This window comes from Ambystoma mexicanum, chromosome 11, assembly GCF_040938575.1.
Source record: "Ambystoma mexicanum isolate Mex_15411 chromosome 11, UKY_AmexF1_1, whole genome shotgun sequence".
Taxonomy (NCBI): domain Eukaryota; kingdom Metazoa; phylum Chordata; class Amphibia; order Caudata; family Ambystomatidae; genus Ambystoma; species Ambystoma mexicanum.
Genome location: NC_090934.1, coordinates 211,229,729 through 211,249,786, shown reverse-complemented (window position 1 = coordinate 211,249,786; position 20,058 = coordinate 211,229,729). Strand labels below are relative to the sequence as shown.

The 20,058-nt window shown below is 47.9% G+C and overlaps 1 protein-coding gene across 5 annotated transcripts in view; it reads right to left on the bottom strand.

Moving 5' to 3' along the window:
* The window catches only part of PIGV (phosphatidylinositol glycan anchor biosynthesis class V), a 449,007-nt gene that overhangs the window by 93,729 nt on the left and 335,220 nt on the right, over positions 1-20,058 (bottom strand). For 4 of the 5 annotated variants that reach the window (XM_069622867.1, XM_069622866.1, XM_069622868.1 and 1 more), the window contains one exon: positions 15,418-16,581. In XM_069622867.1, coding sequence (XP_069478968.1) covers positions 15,418-16,581 — 1,164 coding nt within the window. Of the gene's footprint in view, positions 1-15,228; positions 16,582-20,058 lie in introns of those variants that run through there. The other variant, XM_069622870.1, reaches the window with a different exon arrangement.

Here is a 20,058-nt window from a genome sequence, read left to right as displayed (position 1 = left end):
ACTGTTCAATATCGAGCCAGTTCAGAGGTCAGGGCTGGCTGATCAACTGAGGGGTCATCCACCGCTCCAAGGTGGAGTAATGGCACGGTCAGCGACACCCAGCGATGTAATTCCTCACTGGAGTCCAGCCTCTGTTCGTGGATAGCGGTTTCCCACGCTCCGGTCTCGGCTGCCAACCACTTAGTGAGGTCGTTCCACCATTGTGCTTCAATCGGGCCTCTGGGGCTCTTCCAACACATGGCTATGCGTCTTTTAGCCGTGATATAAATTAAGTCTTTGAGTCTATTTAGGGGTTTGTTTTTGCGATCACGGCTGCACCTGCCCAGGATGCAGGCCACAGGGCTATGTACGTCCAGTTCAATGTCTGCTTTTGCCACCCTTCCCCGCACCTGCATCCAAAAGGAGTGTATCGCTGGGCAACCCCAGAACATGTGAGTCATTCCCGCCTTCGGCTCATTGCATTTAGGGCATAGCTGGATGGCTGCGCCCTTGAAAGACGATATAGTTTCCGGAGTTAGGTAAGCCCTGTTGGTAATGTATAGTTGGATAAGTTGCAGACGGGCGTTTCTGGAGATTTTCTTGTGATAAAGGGTTACTCCTTCCCATTCCTTGTCGTCAAATTCCCGGCCCAGTTCGTGCTCCCACTTCCCTCTGCTCCTGAGCTCATTCCTGGTCGTGCCTAACATTAAGGCTTCGTAGAGCCGTGAGGTCTCGTGGCCCCCCTCGGCGGTGTTCAACATAGTCTCAATAATCTCGTCCTCCGCTGCAAGAATGGTCGCCACCGGCCATCTGTCTTTCATGGCCTGGATCACTGCTCTGTGGAGCAGAAATTGTCCTGTAGGTAGCTCCGAGGACTCGCTTAGTTCGGAGAATGTTAGGATTACCCGATCCTGAACCAGGTCTCCGAGGGTGGCCACCCCGCAGGGCTCCCACTGTGCTCGCGTTTCCAGTTGTCCCCACGGGCGATGGGTCATGAGTGCTGCTATGGGGATCTGTGGGGAGTACGGATCAGGGGACCCCAACGTTCTGCAAGCCCTTCTCCAGAGCCGAGTTCCGAGCTGTACCAGATAAGGGTACTGCCTTAGGGCGTCCTCCTTGACCCAGAGTAGGTCCCTGAGTAGGATGCCTGTCAGAGCTGGTTGGAGAAGTCTGGTATCTGTGGTGATCTCATCGGCCATCCATCGCATCACATGTCTTAGCTGGCTTGCAAGGTAGTATAGTTCGAAATTGGGGACTTTCAGACCCCCTCTTTCGTAGGGTCTTTGAAGTGTTTCCAGTGCTACCCTGTGCCTGCCCCCCTGCCAGAGGAACTGCCTGCATAGTTTATTGATGTCTCTAAAGAAGGAAGGGGGGATGTTGAAGGGCACGTTGGTGAAGTTGTGTAATAGGCGTGGAAGTGCTACCATTTTGAGGAGACCTGCTCTCCCGGCCACGGAAAGCGGAAGCTTCCCCCAAAAGTCCATGGAATTTGCTAGGGCATCTTTAGCTCTGACTGTGTTGAGGATGTGTTCTGTGTGGGGGTTACGGTGTATAGTGATTCCAAGGTATTTAAAGGAGGTCAACTGCCATTGCAGATCTAAGGAGGGCAGGGATCTGAAGTTTTCTCTGTATAGTGCAGCAAGCGGGTAGAGGCAGGACTTGCTTTTGTTAATCCGGATTCCTGTGTGAATTTGGAAGCATTCTAGGGTTTCGAGAATGTAGGGCAAGAGGTGTTCGGGGTTGTGTAAGTATAGCAGGGTATCGTCAGCGTACATGGAGACCAGATGAGTTATCCCGTCGATCTCAATGCCCCCATCGCCATACTCCTGTCTGAGGTATGCGGCCACGGGTTCACTGGCGATGATATAAAGCATCGGGGAGAGAGGACATCCCTGGCGAGTGCCCCTGTGGAGAGACCACGAGTCAGAGTATGTCTTGTTGGTCCGCACCCTGGCAGATGGGTTGGTGTAAATCAATTTAGTCCAATTTAAGAAAACAGGTCCTATTCCCATTTTTATCATGGTGGCATATAGCCACTCCCAGCGCACAGAATCGAAAGCTTTGGTGGCGTCTAATGACGCGACCGCGTATTTCTGGGGCCTCAGTTCCGTGCTGTATATAACGTGGTGTAATCTCCGCAGGTTCTCGGTTATGGAGCGCCCGGGCACATAGCCCGTTTGGTCCTGGTGGATTAAGTGTGGTATTACCCTACGCAATCTGTTTGCTAGGAGAGAGGTGAGGATTTTACCGTCAACGTTTAACATGGAGAGGGGCCTATAGGAGCCGCAGTCCGTACCTTCCTTGCCAGGCTTGAGAAGGGGGATGATAACGGCTTCCCTCATGGTGTCAGGGAGGGTGCCGCGCTCATAAGCTTCGTTATACACTTGGGTCAGCAGAGGAGCCAGAGTTTCCTCGTAAGTTTTGTAAAACTCACCGGGGAGGCCATCAGTGCCAGGGGCTTTTCCAGAGGGGAGGGATCTAATGATTGCTTTTACTTCGTCGGGAGTGATGGGCTCGTCTAGTGTTTCGGCCATCTGTGAGTCTAATTTAGGCAGCTCAATGATGTCTAAGATGTCTTCAATGCTGGTATCAGCCTCGGGCGGGGTCTCGGAGTAAAGATTATGATAGAAATCTGAAAAAACTGAGTTGATTTCAATTTGGGTATGTGCCGTGGTGCCATCCGGCTTAAGAATTTGGCAAATGGGAGCTCGGGGGGTCTCACTTTTATACAACCAAGCCAGGAGTTTCCCGGGTTTGTCTCCTAGGGCGTGGGTTCTTTCAATGTGTTTAGTATAACTCAATTTACCCAGGGATTCCCAGTGTGTTAAACAGGTTTGCTTCAGGTCGGTTATTTTTTGTAGGAGTTCAGGGGTTAAATCAGCCCTGTTTTCCAATTCACCCAGCTCCGCTTCCGAGCGTTCCAGGGAGGATGTGATGGATCTACGGGCCCCTCCTATGGACGCAATCATCTCCCCTCTTATGACTACCTTGTATGCCTCCCATGCAGTGCCCATGTATCTGACGCTATTCAAATTTCGTTCCCAGTACACCTCGGTGTAGTCGCTTACGTGTTCCCGAAGGGTCGCGTCATGGAGGGCTTCGGCTCTAAGCCTCCAAGTGGGGATCGGGGGTCTAGGCGGGAACACCTCCCAGGTGGCCAGCAGCGGGGAATGGTCAGACAGGACCCTGGGCAGGTAGAGGGCGTCACTAAACATAGCTTGCTGTTCTTGGCTTACAAACAAGTAGTCCAGCCTCGTGTGGACAGCATGGGGAGGGGAGTAAAAGGAAAAAACTCGCTGATCAGGGTGCAGTTCTCTCCACAAGTCTCGGAGTAACAGCTGGTTAGTCAGTTTGGACAGAATCTTGGCCGGGGGGGATGGGCGGGTATGTTTATCATCAGATCTATCTTTTAGAGGGTCTAGGGTGCAATTGTGGTCACCTCCCCAAATCATGACGCCGTCCCTGTAGGGGCTGAGCCTTGGGTATAGGGAGTGGAAGAAAGCGGTAGCGTCGTGGTTGGGTGCATAGGTGCTAATTAGGCATACCTCTCTGCCTTCGATGGTGCCATACGCTAGTGCCATCCTGCCTTCATCATCAGTCTTTGTGCTTATTAGTCTGAAGGGGGTGGTTGGGTCAACCCATATCAAGACTCCCCTTGCATAGGAGGAGTAGGAGGATCCTATCAAGGTTCCTCGCCAAGTTTTGGCCAATGCTTTAAGTTTATCAGCAGAGAGATGAGTTTCCTGAAGCATGGCAATCCCGGCTTTGCACCTTTTCAAGTATGCGTGGACGCGACGTTGTTTCACATAGCTATTCATGCCCCTGACGTTCCACGTGATGATTTTTATCGTGGCAGCCATGGGTAATAGGGGGTATAGCGTCTTTTTGGGGGTGCAGGTAGGGGCCGTGTCAGCGGCAAGAAGCATGTAGGGGATGTCAGTGGTCTAAGCGCTCTTAGATAAGGGTACATAACTGTGAAGCAGCTGCCTCTTGTTCCCCCACTCAGTGGCTTGGGTGTCTCCTGGCTTAGGGGCTGAGTGGTCCTCGGGTTATGTATTCTGGACGTCAGTGGTCTAGTGGTTTCCCTTCCCCGGCACCTAACCTTCGTGCCAACTCCCATATTCCCTCCCCCCCGTAACTTTAAACAACTCAAACTAATAACAAGTCGAGCGAGGTATCCCCCGTCATGACTATCCCGTTTCTGCTCCATTAGACCGTGCATTGGTCGCCTGGTGCCCTACGGGCGGGTATGGGTATACCCAAAAAAAAAAACAGGAAAAGATTCCGGGGGTGGAAGAGTGTTCGACTCTGGTGTCTCGCTGCTAAGGATCTGTTCAGCTGTGACAAGCTGGCACTTGCGTGGAGGGGACCATGGTGTGGCTCAGCGCGGTCGTCGCCCCTTCGCCTCTATGTCGGGGATCTGTTCCCTATCCATCCAGTCGCGGGCCTCAGACGGAGTGTCGAATAGGTGGGCTTTATTGTTGCGTATTACTTTCAATCTAGAGGGATAGAGGAGCATGTAGCGCAGTCCGGCGGCTTTCAATCTAGCTTTGGTGTGTATGAATTGAGCCCTCTTCAGTTGGACCTGGAAGGTGTAGTCGGGGTAGATGGATATTTTGGCCGAGTCTCTGAGGATCTGGCCGCCCGACCGCGAGTAGGCCAGGATGGTCTCCCGGTCTCTGTAATTAAGAACCTTCGCTATTACTGGTCTGGGTGGGGTGCCAGGAGGGGGTCTTTTGGTGAGGGATCGATGGGCCCTCTCGATCGTAAAGCCTTGGGACAGTTTCTCGGCGCCAATCTCCTGTAGCATAAGGTTCTCCACGAAGTTCGTGGGGTCGGATCCCTCAATGCCCTCCGGCAGGCCCAGGAGGCGGATGTTATTTCGGCGTGCCCTCCCTTCTGCCTCTTCGGCCCTTTCCTCCAAGTTCTTCACTCTTTGCCGCAGTTCGTCAACATCTCTGAGGAGCTCCACTTTGGTTTCTGTATTTTCGCGCACTTGAGCCTCAAGTGTGTCAGTCCTGTCGGCTAAGGAGCGGACGTCCTGGCGTAGGAGGCCCAGATCTATGGCCACCGCGTCAATTTTTTGCTCCATGGTGGTCTGGAACAATTTAATGGCCTCAAGGATTTGGGCATTGCTAGGTTCAGTGGCCGTTCCCGGGAGGTCGGGTTGTGCGTCCAAGGTTGTGCCGCTAGAGGTTTCGGAAGCGATGGGGCCCCCAGCAGTGAAGGTATCTATGGTGGTTTGGCGCTGTTTGGACCTGGCTCCTTTGGTGGACATGGCGGAGGGCCCGGCGGATCTTGTCTACGCTAGCGTGGGCCCGGGGCGGATGGAGCCGTTCGGGGTGTTACGCCTCTGGGTTCCAGAGGGTATGGTGGGCAAAGGGGGTGGGGGAATGCAGGTCTTCCCCCGGCTCACCTCGTGGGCTCAACGACGCCCGGGCCTTCCGTTCTTCTCTCCGGCCACCACTCCGGGGGCTCCGCTCTCGGCAGGCTGCGTGCAGCACCCAGGCCGCGCCGCCCTTCGATCTCCGCTCGCGTGTCAAGTCGCGTGTGCCCTCCGTTGGTCAGGTGCAGTATCGGGGCTCCGGGCCCCGCACGGGTTGATGAGGAGGAGCAGGGCGGGTAGGCCGCTCGGGACTCCGTCAGCGGCACTGGAGGCAATGCACGCGGCTGAAGGGCTTCCTCTCTCGGCCGGGCATCCAGGTCAGGCAGGATCGTGGGCACCGTATCCGATCAGCTCAGCTAGCGCGGCGCCGCGGTCCGGTAGCGGCTCTGGTGTAAGGGCTGCCGCGTATCTCAGCGCGAGGGAGCCGCCATTTTGGCTTTGGTGGGCGGCGATTTTCCGTGCGGCAGCTCTTTCTTCATAGGGTGCCTCCGGGCTTGGAAAAACAGCCAGCGGGTGCAGGATGGTAGCAGCGTTCGATGAGAAGGAGTGCAGGCTTCAGGGGTTCACATTTAAGTAGGAAAAACAGCTTATGTTGGTCGCATCGGACGGAGCGCACCCAGAGCACGTCCTCTTCACATGGCGGTTAGCCACGCCCCCCATGAAGTTTGCATCTTATGTGAAAGTTTCGATTTACAGAATGCTATGTACTTGCTCCTTGTTCCCCAATGAAAGCGCCTTGTCACTGGTTAATGCTGGATACCCAGGAGATGCCTTTAGTTTAGGCTTATCCAATCTTAATTCCTATCTTTGCAGGTGTGCCACCAGGCCTCTCAAACTCTCATCAAGAAATGTAACAACCACAGGTGAGGGCCGCTGGGGTCAACAGTTAGTTGATGCAGGACAGGTCCCTTGGTCGTGGGTGCAGGGGGTCACTTTCGGTATCAGGTGTGGGTCTGGCTAAGCAACGGTTTCAATTTTTGGTTTAGAGCCCTTTAGGGATGCTACCAGGCATGACCTCATGATTTCAACAATGAAAGGCCTCTGCTCGAACCCTCACAACAAGAAAGTACCTGGAAAACATTGCAGACAGGAGAGGCAGCTGAAGAGAACACAAAAGGGGTCAGTAGGCATGATGTATCATGGACCCAGGCTCCAGGCAGGCTCCTCTCCTCAGCGAAGAGCAGCAGCAGAAAAGTGATGATGTCTCAATACCACAACAAGAATTTCTGTGCAATTTCCAGCCCCAGGGCTATACTATGTCCATGCAATAAAGGTGTCCCCACTCCAGATCATGCCAGACAGATTCAGGCCCAGTGCATCATCTGACCTCCAGAAGACGAGTGCAGAGCAAGATTCAGGACGACTTAGGCCCATTAGTTTAAATGGTGAGACACCAGATACCAGTCTTCCCTGTTGAAGAGCAAAGTTTCATCTGAGTGGTGGATTGGGTTGGCCAATGGTGGCTGAAGCAGCAATCCTCTGCTGTCCTTCTGTGGTCTATTTAGATTCTAGGCTCTGGTGGTTGACTGAAGTTCGGCTCCAGATTATTTTCTAATATCCTAAATCCCGGGCTGGAAGTGTCCGCCATCCCACCAATGGAAGAATCTGCACCAGTGAAATGAAAGATGGCTGATCAATCCTGGACAGATCGCTCTCTAAGCAGCAACCGTGATTTCACTCTGGCTGGAATTCCTATTTAATGTATTTATTTATTTAAATTTTTATAAAGTGCCACACGCACGTGGGCCTCAGAGCGCACAAGAAACAACAGACAGACACCAGCAGGAGGGAGAGCAGGGGAGACAGCAGGGGGAGCTTATTAATTTCAGCCTGGGTTCAGGTTGAAGAGGAATGTCTTTATTTCTTTATTAGGGAGGTCTGCATCCCTCTACCAGTTCCACCCAGTTCACTCCCACACAGGCAATTCTCCAGGCTTGCTGAAAGAAGACTGAAAGAATGCATGACCATATATTCGCCTTTCTGACATTGGCTGAAGAAGGACAACAAGAACAAGACATAGCTGGTCTTAGAAAACAAGGCTTAGCTGTTTTGGACAACCAGAGTAATAAAATGGCCAACTGAATTGAAACAAAATATGGGGGCAGATAGTGCCCCCAAAAATCATTAAGAGAGTTAACACTGACACCAGCCCGTCAATGTTGCATGTGGAAACATTGCATCCCTTCAATGCTCGCTATAAGGAAGGTAGTACGGCTGTCCAAAAAGGATTTAAACAGCAGACCAATGCCCCCCTACACTTGTACCCATAGGGCAGAGGGCTGCAACCTTTGACTCTCCAGATCTTTTGCACCATCACTCCCATGATCCTTCGCCATTGCCCATGCTGGGAAAGAATGATGGGAGTTCTAGTCCAAGACATCTGGAGAGCCAAAGGTTGTAGACCCCTAATTTAAGGGTTGGCCAGTGCTCCTAAAACAAGTGAGGTAAGCCAGGGAGGGAGGATGGAAAAAAAACATGCTCCAAAAAGCATTGGCAAATTCAGTTTTGCCTTTTGCAGTTGCTCATTGCATTTTAATTAATAGGCACATTTTTGCAATGGCCATATAAAGGACATGCAAAGCTCAACGAACATGCAAGCTGTAGAGTGGGTCATTACATTACTATTGTTAGGAAACGTTTCAGAGGATGCGGGCTGATTATACACTTTAGCATTTTAAAATCGGCAACTGAGGCACACAGCGTGCAGGTAATACAGCCTGCTACAAAGGCCCATACAATGTTAGTGATCTCTCTATGATCCAGCTTGACATCATCAATGTCACAACACACTTAAGTCCCAGTTACAGATGCTGTAAACGATGTACAACCTAAGTGTATCCCTTAACAATCTATTTACCACAGGTTGAAAAATGAGGACTCTTCCACAATGAAAACAAAATACAGACATGCTGAATATTGTGCAGTACAAATATCCAACACCTTCTTATCAGTCAGGTTTGTACAAAAAGGGCATCAACATTCATGTACTCATCCATAGTCCTAACTGCTGTAAGGAAAATTTCGATAGCATATAGGCCATATGCCTGTTAACAGCGGAGTACAATTCAGGCCTTACCATTTAACTCTTGGACAACTGAAACAAGAAGTTACTCTACTCAGTTCTTGTCTGACAACAGAGCTTAAGTTCCAAGCATGTGTGAAACCCTCTAAGCAAGCTAGGCCCCAAGTAAATGTAGAATTTAAACCCGCAATCATATGCTGGATTAGAGTGGGGTATTACCTGCACGCTGTGTGCCTCAGCGGATGATTTTAAAACGTGAAAGTGTTTAATCAGCCCGCATACTCTGAAACGTCTCCTAACAATAGTCCTGCAATGACCCACTCTACAGCTTGCATGTTGGTTGAGCTTTGCTTGTCCTTTATATGGCCACTGCAAATATGTGCCTATTAATGTAAAATGCAATGAGCAACTGCAAAAGGCAAAACAACTGACTTTGCCAATCCTTGTTGGGAGCATAATTTCAGCATAACAGTAACATTCTCATACATTAACTTTTTCTGATTTCAACATCCAGACCCCTTAAACTCATCAATCACCCTTTAATTCTTGACTAGGGTTTTCTTGCACTATTTCTATTAAGACCGATACCACAAAGTGAGATGAAGGAAAAGAGAAGAGGTGCAGCTTTCGACTGTGTATCGGGAGTTATTGTGGGAGTCACTTAGAAGGGAAGGGTACATTGAAATACTAGAGATGCTTCACGATGGTAACATGTCAAGAGTTAGATAGAGCCCGAACGAAGAACTGACAGGGTTGGGATTGGTGCAGACAGGGTTGTGTGCAGGCTTGCTGCTAGATTTAGTCTACGTCAGATTTATTTAGGTGAGCCTCTGAGTTGGGCAGGCAACGGAATGTGCCCGGTGAGGGAATCCAGGATGTTCTGCTATTCGTGGATGTGGCTATGCTACTCACTTGCAGGGAAATTGTAATGCATAAACTACTGGGTGCCTTTTGTAATTAATGCAGTCAGAAAAAGCTGGTCATTAACCAGAGTAAAACAAAGCCAATGGTGATGGGCCCAGTTAAATATGCCAGGGGGAGTCCGCTGTTAATGGCAGATGTTTGTAAGTAGTATGCAACTTTGACTACTTAGGAGTCTGCTTTCATAATAAAACAGGATGTGAACCGCAGGTGGAAATGAATGGAAATAAATGATGGCAATCTGCCGGTGAGGCCTGAGGATTAACTGGAAGTTTTTGTGAGAGGGAATCTTCCTGCAAAGACCCTTTATGTCTGTCAAAGGCAATCTGTCCTCGTGTCCATATACGGTGCTAAAGCCTGGGGCTATGTACCATGTGCTGCAGCAACTATCACTGAATACTCCTCCATTAGAAATCTCTTTACATTGTCATAGGGAACGCTGAGCAGACCCCTCCACCTAGAGAATATAGTGTGTCCTGTAGCTGATTATATCAGCCTCTTACCAGCTGCATATTGGATTAGGCTATAGGCTAACTCAGAGGCCTGCTAAGAGTGGCAAGGTACCAAGGGACTGGACCCGGGAATGTGGTAATAAAAACTGTTGAGACTTTGTAGTTCCACTTTATACTCTTATGACCGACGTGGGGGGATGCAGGAAGACAGCGATTGGATGGGGAGGGGAGGATAGGGACAACAGCGATGGGGGGGGGGAGGGCACTGAGACAGAAAGACTAATAGAGAGGATCTGTGCTGAAGTAGATGGACAAACCAAGGACAAAGACTAACAAAGGAGAAGGACTGCAACCAAGGATTTTGATGAAAAATTGGGCTTTAACGAGGGAGGAGGACCATAACAAAGGAGGAGAAGGACCGTGACAAAGGAGGACTCCTCCGATGGGCACTGACTAAGGTGCACTATGATTCTAATGAGATTGACCAGAGGGAGATCTCTCTCTGACCCTGCACTCCTCCCGTACAGCATTACAAGGACTCTCAGCAAAACAAGGGGGGGGGTGATGTATGGGTGGGGAGGGGGAAGTTAGATCCAAGCAATGAAACATCCTAGCCTCCAAACCTTTTCTGTTTTCTTCCTTCATTGCTCCCTTATAGGGACATACATTTAACTATGGATGCAATACATGGCAGACAGCAGACTACCATGGAACCACACTTCAGCCACATTCCTTCCCCCCCAGGCTAGATATGTTCCTCCAAATCAGTAAGAGCCATTTTAACCCAAAACATCTTTTGGATGCACGTTTTTGTCCCTCCATCTTTTATCTCTACCTATTATTGACTCGCTTATGCACATTAACTGAGGTGACATCTCTGATTATTGGGAAATAATTGAATGTCATTAAATCCGACATGCATGCACCTTACTATGCTCTAACATTGATCATTTACAGCAATCCTCGTATAGCATTCCTAATTGTAAGAGCAATAGTCACCATAGCATTTTACATGCATATGCTGTACCTGATTTAATGCCTCTGGATTGGCAGAACAACTGCTCACCATCTACCTGCATGCATCGTCCAATATTTATGCAACTCTTAAACTACTTACATATCTGCTGATATTCCCCCACTTCCTTACCCAGCCTTTTTCCATTTACTTTTAGCTACCCATCACACTTTTTCTCCACATAATCAACACATACGCTAAGGACGGATATCTCAGATGTTTGGGCAGCCCACTTAGCATCATTGTCTAATCATCACTAGTGTTTTAGGTCTTTGTACTTCGCGCCTTGAAACACTTGTGTATAGGCGCGTTACAAATGCCTTATCATGCCATAAGTCGAATCTAGATGTCAGTTGCTTGAATATCCTCATTGCATCTCCACAACTTAAATGCACTAAAATGTACTAATTGCTGCTTTCCAGACACTAGTGTTTTAGGTCTTTGTGCTAAAGTCGAATCTAGATGTCAGTTTGCTTGAATGTTCTCATTGCATCTCTACAATGTAAAGGTACTAAATGTATGTTCACTATACCTCCCAGACATTAAAGATTCAGGCATATCACTGAAGTATCTACGGCTAAACTTAATATCTAGACGCCAGCTCACAGTATGCTTCTGGCATAGTTAAGAAAATGTCCCCCACTTGCCTCACAAAAGCCACATTGACCTGAATACTATTCACCGCTATATCCAGTATAATGGCCTTCACTCTCAAAACCAGCCCTCCCAAGGACAGAAACTTGAGACTCAGGTCCAGACTACCTAGCATCTATGAACCAGTAGGAAACCACCAGAACAACGCCAACAGACGTACTACTACTATCCAACCAAAAAACCTGCACCGCTTACCTAAACAATCCAATCACACCGGTGATCAAACCCCTACTATAACTTGCACAACTTTGGACACCCTATGACTTAAAACCTGTCAAACCAGCAAACCTAATAGCTCTCTAACACTACTAGGATCTCTCATCAATGCGAGATCAGTGGTGGCCCATGCCACAGAAATTGCGGACATCCTAAATAATGACAACTTGGACCTATTGGCCATAACTGAGACCTGGCTTCTCGAGGCTGCAGGACCAACACTATTGCTAGCAGTGCCCGATAAATACCAAACTCTCAGAGCCGACAGCCCTAATGCCAGAGGCGGCGGACCAGCCATCATCTGCAAATCTACCCATCCCATCAGACTTGCCACATCAATATCCTACTCATCCTGTGAAGTACTTACAGCCAAAATGCCCCTCTCTAACAACCGCACGCTCTCAATCCATTTAATATATAGAGCCCCAGGGCCTCTAGGCACCTTTGAAGACTATTTAACTAGCCTTATAGCCAATAACACTAAAGACCACTCCCAAACCCTACTACTGGGAGACTTTAACCTCGGCTTTAATAAAACTGACAATAAACACGCAGAGTTAGTTGCAGCCCTGCTCAAGGACCACGGCCTTGATCAAAAAGTCCTCTCCCCCACCCACATCAAAGGAAGGACCCTCGATTGGGTATCGGAACTGAACTGCAACATCAGTTTCACTGATATTGTTTCACAAACATGGACAGATCATTATCTAATAACCTTCTCCGCCACTCTGGATCTCCTTAGCCCCAAAATCAACATGGTTCCCCCTCTCCCGACCAGAAGTAGGAAGGACATGTCTGCTGAAAACATTATCCCTCTCCTCCTTCCAGCCATATCTGGATTGGAAAGTAACAACCCGGACACCCTGGTAAATACTTTCAATGATGCTATGACCAAAGCATTAGACGCAGTTGCTCCAGCCAAACTACGTAAAGCTAAACAGGAAGCCCACTTAAACACCTGGTTTACGCCCCACCTCAAATCACTAAGACTACAAAAAAGAAAGCTCCAATCCATCTGGCGCCACTCTCCCACTGAATACAACTAAAACAACCTAACCAAATTTTCCAAATCCTACAAAAAAGAAATTATCAAAACCAAGAAGAACACCTTTAATGACAGGATCGCAAAAGCCAACTCTAATACTAAAGAGCTCTTCACCATCCTCCGCGAGCTGGAATCCCCTATTCAACCAATAGACAATGCCCCCAAAAACAAAGATTGGTGCACAAACATACAAAACGCCCTTGCTAACAAAATCTCCTTGCTTCAATGTAAAATTGCTAAAAAAAAGGCCACACTTCCACCTCTGGGCCAATAAATACCCCAATCCCAGGAGAATAAGACCACTGCTCCATTTAGATTCTAATCTATCTCCATAATTGACACAGAAAAAAGAATACTCTCCCTCAAACCCTCAAACTGTAAGGGCGACTCCTGCCCAGCACAATTAATAAAGGACGCAGCTAGGGATCTAGCTCCCTTCATCTCCAAGCTCATAAACTCTTCCTTTAAATCCAACACAGTACCCACCAACCTCAAAGAATCATGGGTTGTCCCATTATTGTAAAAACAAACTCTGGACCCCACCAACTACAGACCAATCACCACAGTGCCTTTTCTACTAGAAATCCTAGACAGAGCTGCCTACATACAAATCCAGGAGTACCTGGAGGCTAACCACCTGCTTGGCTCACGGCAATCTGGTTTCCGCCCACTCCATGGCACGGAAACAGCTCTGCTAGACCTCAAGACACAAATTGAGGAACTTAAGGATAACGGGGAAAAAGCCTTGCTCCTCCTACTGGACTTGTCGGCTGCGTTTGACTTGGTGGACCATGCAGTCTTATGCAACCACCTTGAATCTGCCGCCAACTTCACCGGAGATGCTATAGCCGGGGTCCAATCCTTCTTAGCAAATCGCACCATTCGAGTCTTCTCCACCACCAACTCAGCTGACCCTATCAAAATAACCTGCGGTGTCCCACAAGGATCCTGTGTCTCCCCCACCATGTACAATATCTTCACCAAGCCTTTGTTTGACAAGTTGGACAGATTGGGTGTCATCTACATGAACTACGCAGATGACACCCAGATCCTCATACCCCTTTTGGGCGACTACGAGACAGACTCAGCCTTGGTAAACAAGATATACACTCTCATTCAGGCATGGATGGCCGCACACGCCCTCTGCCTGAATGACGATAAAACAGAACTACTAATCTTAGGGTCTGAAGCCAACATCCAAAAACTATGCCCAAACTACCCATCCTTCAGCATTGATAACAACCAAGGTGATGTCTGTGGTTAAAACCCTTGGAGTCTATCTGGACTCCTCCCTTACTCTCAAGAAGCAGGTCAACTCCCTCGCCTCTTCCACTACCTACACCTGCAAACTCATCCGTGCACCTAGCCCCTACCTCTCCAATGCCAGCTGCATTGCACTAGCTAACGCCCTTATCATGTCTAGGTTAGATTACTGCAATGCCCTGTACTCTGGAACCAATAAATATATCATTGATAAACATCAAAGACTACAGAACAATGCCCTAAGAGCAGCACTAAATATCCCCTTCAGAGAGCACATCACTAATTTCAGGAAAGAGGTTAACTGGTTAAAAATAACGGACAGAATCCTACTTAAAACAGTATCCCTCACATCTAAATGTCTAAACAACCTTGCCCCCCGTATCTAATGGAAAAGATCAACAGGAAAATCTCCACACGACCCACGAAATCTGCTAACACCTCCAAACTAGAGATTCCAAGGTTTAAACGTTCCACCGCGGGAGGAACTAGCTTTCCTGTCAAAGCTGCTCACTGCTGGAACAAATTACCACTTGACCTCAGAACGGAACAACCATACCCAAAATTCAGGCACAAGATAATCAATTGGCTGTGCGCCAATGACACATAACTTACACCTAGCTTCCTACCTAGCCACAACCTACCCATTGCCTGAACACCCCTAGACTTGTTCTGCTTCTGGGTATATGTTTGTATATATTCTTGTATATATTTGCTTTTTTGCCGTTGTGTTTTATATGCATATGCTTGTATATAGTCTCACATATATTTGCTCTTTTTTGCCACTGTGTTGTATATACTCATGCCAAATACTGTAACAAGCTTAAGTCTTCATGTAAACTGTTGCGCCCAGCTACCCATGGGTTTGGCGCGCATTAACAAATAAATAAACAAAACAAACATTGTCTCAAACCTTGCCCACAATATACTTAAGATTGCCAGAGTGCATCTCAAGCCCCTCACGCACCCAAACTTTATGTATGCACTAAAGATCTCAACTCTTACTTTAGCACTACTATACACACATTACCTGTCCCATATCACACTATTTTCTGGTCACAGCATTCTAACATATAGTTACACGAACCTCAGCACCCAACAAGCATGTTCCTCCAAAAGTTGATATTTTACAGGTACAGGGTAATCATGACTCACCAATGACTAAAATATTACATAGAGAAAGCAAATAGTTACTTCATACAACATAAACCGACTCAACAGCATCCATAAATACACAGAAGAGGCAAAAAATACAAAAGAAGTGCAAGAAGAGCAAAATGTCCTTGCGTCACCAACAAAGGTTTGTACATACTGGAGCCAGTTTATGGTTATAATGCATAGAGAATACAATTGCACTGCACTACACCAAGAAAGGTCTGCAGTTCACAAGTTACTACATATGGGACTTTGGTGTAAATTGTTTGCCCAACAGACATCTCAATTTTCCTGGTCCACCAAACCACTTACCTGCACATGCATGTACAGGAGGCCGAAGAGCAGCAATGCAGAGTTGTGAACAATGTACACAAAAGGTCTGTGGCCACAAAACCCTGCAATGGACTTCTCCGAGACCTTGGCTTCCAAACCCTTCCTCAGGAGCCCAAGCCTTGCGCAGTACCAAGGATTTGCAGCCACGTACGTCCATGCTGCACACACACTCAGAACAATAACCGGTGTTGCCAGCAGGAAGTTAGGGATTTGCTTGGTATCAAAGTAACGCAGGAACCCCACGTTCCAGTAAACATCTTGGATATAGGAATAGACCATGGGGTACTGGTATGAACACCATACTGGTGGAGTCCCATTCATATCTACCATGCGGTATCCCTTATCTACAGACAGCTGAAAGAGTGTCTTCGAAACAACTTGTTCGGGGCTGGTTTTGGGGTGACAGAAGGTCAGGTATGCATAGTACTGAAAAAGGACAAAGGGCATTATGATAATCGAGCTTGAGAGCAACATTGATATAGATGCCTTGCACAGCATCTTCAAAAGTAGAGGTAGCTGCCAAGAGGACCGAATGCCCATACAGAGTGAACGGAAGAGACGGCTGCAATGCGCATGAATGATGAACCCGGCATTGATGACTCCATTGGAGCGTACCCCTGTGCCCAGGGAAAAAAGCAAGCAGCTGATCCAATTCTGTCCTTTCTCCAGCTTCAACATGGCACCAAAGGCAAGGAAGGCGAAGAAGCTTTCGGAGTAGCCAGCAACCATGAAGACGTTGGCAGGTGTAAGACAGAAGAGCAAGGCTGAGATGAAGGCCATTCGACGACACTGGAGCACCACGCATCCCAATCGATAAAGTGCACCTGCAGCTAGTGTGGAAAACAGGCAGTTCAGAAGCACTGCTGCAAGGACCAGGCGACTGCGCAGACAGAGAAAAGCCTGCATGGGCCATAGCGTAAGCTTAGCCATGGCAATTACGCTCAGTGGGAAGAGGGGAAAGAAAGCAAAGCTGTGTTCGAACAGGTAGCCATGCTCTGCAATGAACAGGAAATGTTCTGCATCCCAGTGAGTAAGGCCGCCCAGCAGCCCCTCCACAAACTGATCCCAGAGGCCTGGCTCACAAAAGCGTGGTGGGAAGAAGGCATCTGCAGCATGATCCGGGATTAGGGTGTTAAATAGCACCTACGAAAAATGAAAGGACAGGAGAGTTAATACCAAAGGAAATATTGGTACCCCATCACATGTTACCTCGCTGGGCCCTGTTACAGAAAAGGCCAATTGATCCCATAAGTCGGCTCCTAGGCTACACCACAGAGAAATGTCATATCACTGGACCACACAACATAGAAATGCAACTACAACCATGAACGGTCAGCTCCTAACACCCATGTAGGGAAAACATGTCATCTGCACCAATGAGGCCTTGTCTCCTACTGCCCAATACAGGCATGTCACCATCCTCTTCAAGGCCTTGGTACAGAGAAATGCCACTGCCCCAGCATAGGTCACATCGCAGATTTGCAGTACAGAGAAACATACACCATCTCTAGAGGTCACTTTCCATAGCCACAGAATTGATCTCTGCATTTACCCCACAAATGAAGCATAATTTCCTAGTGCCACACTTCAGAAATTCCCAAAACATCAAAGACGACTGCCATGCCAGCCAAACTCAAGTCTGCTGGATTGGCCATAATCCACCAATGTGACTGGTACCCGTTGGTTGGGGTTTTAGTACACTAGAGTGCTTCAGATGCTTTCTGTGTTTTGAAGAAGAGGCCACATTGAACATTGTAAGCCCACTGAAGATCCAAGTGGGTCTCAGTCTGCCATGCCTGGTAGGGCCTGTTCATGGAAAAGCCCTGGTGGGGCCTGTTCATGGAAAAGCCCATAAACTGCTTATGTGGCACCGGCCATGCGCCCCTTTTCTTAGCTCTCCGTTGGATGTCCACATTATCAAGGACAGTTAGCAAAGAATCTCCCCTATTCTCCTGAATCTCCCTCTACCACAGAAAGACCACCACATCCATCCTAATAATCGGACCTCTTGACTGCTATATCTGACTCAATCATCTAGCTCTCAATATACCATTTGTAAGAACACACACACTCGCAGTTATTTGTGGGCACTGCTGGGCGCAACAGGCCTATTGTTAAATCTGTGCCCATTAATGATCGTCAATTATTACATTTTTGTAGTTGCTAGTCTATCACTTTGCACCGTTGGCTGCTACTATCCTATTGCGCTTCCAAACCTTGGCTTCAGTCAATATGGACAAACCTGGTCCACAGAAGCAGAAGCCCATTTTCATGGCAAGCAATTCAGGTAAGAATCAGAGAAATCCACAGCTTCTCCCATAGATAAACATGTTAGTTCAGGCCTAATTCCTGGAAGCTCTTCAAGACTCTCCTTTTCACCTCCTCCCAGTTGCTGAGATTAGTGACCAGGGCCCTTATCTGTCCTCCTGGGTCCTGGCCTCCCACACCCAATCGTATACAGCCTTCGCCCCTCCCAGCACTTGGCACCCACTGGCCTAGGCCACCATAGGCCTGCATTAACATATTTATTGACGGCTGACCACTTCACTAAAGGACTTACAGCTGCTCACTCCCTAGCACTTCCCTCTTGATACACCTAGCACTTACCCCCCATCCCGCCCCTCACTACCTCTTCCCTCCCTCTCTCTGCACTTTCAACTTTCACGTTCTGAATACTCACAAGGCCTAGTAGGTCCGCCTCTATCTTTTATTGTTATATTTGTTTAATTCCCATGTTCCCTCCCTGTAGCCCTGTTGGCTCTTTGAAACACAATTTACTTCATGTATAAGCGCCTCACAAATGCACAATAAATAAGTAAAGAAATGAGTCAGCACTGTAATCACATACCAGACAAGAGCACAATGGTTTTTGTAGGCAGCTTACTATGACTGGCCCAGAAAAATGCCAAACGCGCAGGTTCACTTGTGCAATGGGCTTGTTTGAAGCAGAAAACCAGGCTAGGCCAGTTTAAACCACTCTAGGAGGTGCAGGGCTGGTCTCAGGGAGCCCACAGCTGCACAACTGACTTTTTATGCCAGCCTCCTGGTGGAGAGAGACAGAACAGGTAGACATAAGGAGGACCATTTGGGCCACGGCAAGCATTAGAGGTGGGAGAAGGAATGAGTATCTGGTAGGGAGCTTAGTGCAACATCAGAATCCATGGCATAAGTCCCTGATTAAGATCCAGGTAGACATGGTGCACTCCTTTGTGACTCTCACTACTGTTAGTTGCAGTCCTCCTCCAAGAGCCTGGGAATAGAGAGGATGAGATAACAAGTGGTGTTGTGGAATACTGCAAACCCACAACAGACATCAAAGAGGAGGTAGCTTTGGGCACCAAGCAAACCCAAAACAGACACTGCAAAGGAGTAAGGGGTTTGAACCCCAGAATCCTGCAATTGATAATGACTTGAACCCCTCAAATAAAATACAAATAAGGCAGGGCACAAGAGACTACATCGGTCAGGGGTTGATCCCGGAGTTTGAGTTGGTTTTCATTCTCATTATTTTGACCCATCCTGTGCAGATTCCTGAACAAAGAGATTCTGAACCACATTTCCAGTCTTTGCTTACTTTTTGATCCACTGTCATCCTATGATATGTGTCCTTGCTCTTCTTGCCCCCACCACTTTATCACTTGAAACTGTAATATCCAATCACCCTGCATAAACCTAATTTCATTACAGTCTACGTTGACTTCTACTACACTAAACTCTATAGGTGCCATGTTACATGGATATCCCACCATGACATACACGCTCACAGCCCCCCACATGGAGTTTGCCACTTTCTCCCACTCTCCATGATCGGCTAAAAGAGGTGCAGGCTTTGGCCTAATGATCAGCAAGGCTAGCCCATCCACCTTGTCCTACTACAAAATGTTCCCCACTCGTCCTTCAAACAATGCAATTAATTTCCCTCGTCCTATCCCACTATTCCAATCTACAGGCCTTCAGACCACCTCAGCTCCCCTGTACCTAACCTAGACCCTTCATTTTGAGTTTATACCCACTCAGCCCCCCGCTTGCTCTGGATTCACACTGCACAACAAATTAACACACATTCAATGTAGCTCTCTGGATCTCATCTTCCTTTCATCCTTTGATGTTCTTTGTTGCCCCCCCCTGTCTGACCACTCCCACATGCATTTGAGTGTCTTTGTACCCCTTTCTCACTCTTCCCCCCTATCCTCCCTCTCCACTTACTGAATACAAATTCAAACCACACTCTCTGGCTCTCTACCTACCTGAAGTAAGATCCTCACTTCTATCTCTCTCCCTAACCTATGACTCCCCCAACAAACAGGCCTTTCTTGATTTCAACCCTGCTTTCAACTCCCCATTTAACTGCCACTAACCACTTTGCACTTTCACCCTCTCTTTTTTTAATGACCCCTTTTTAACGTGTTTTAAACAAAATAAAGCCTAAACACAACATAACATGATTGGGTACATCTTGCATGAGACTGGGAGCAAAAGTAAATGCAGGAAACACTTGATGTACTGTGTGGTGCATTTGATCGAAAGAATATAAATGAAACAGCAGAGTTCAACACCAAAATACAATTTTTGGAATCGTACAAAAATGTCGCCCTCATTTGTGCGCCCCTGCAGTTACTG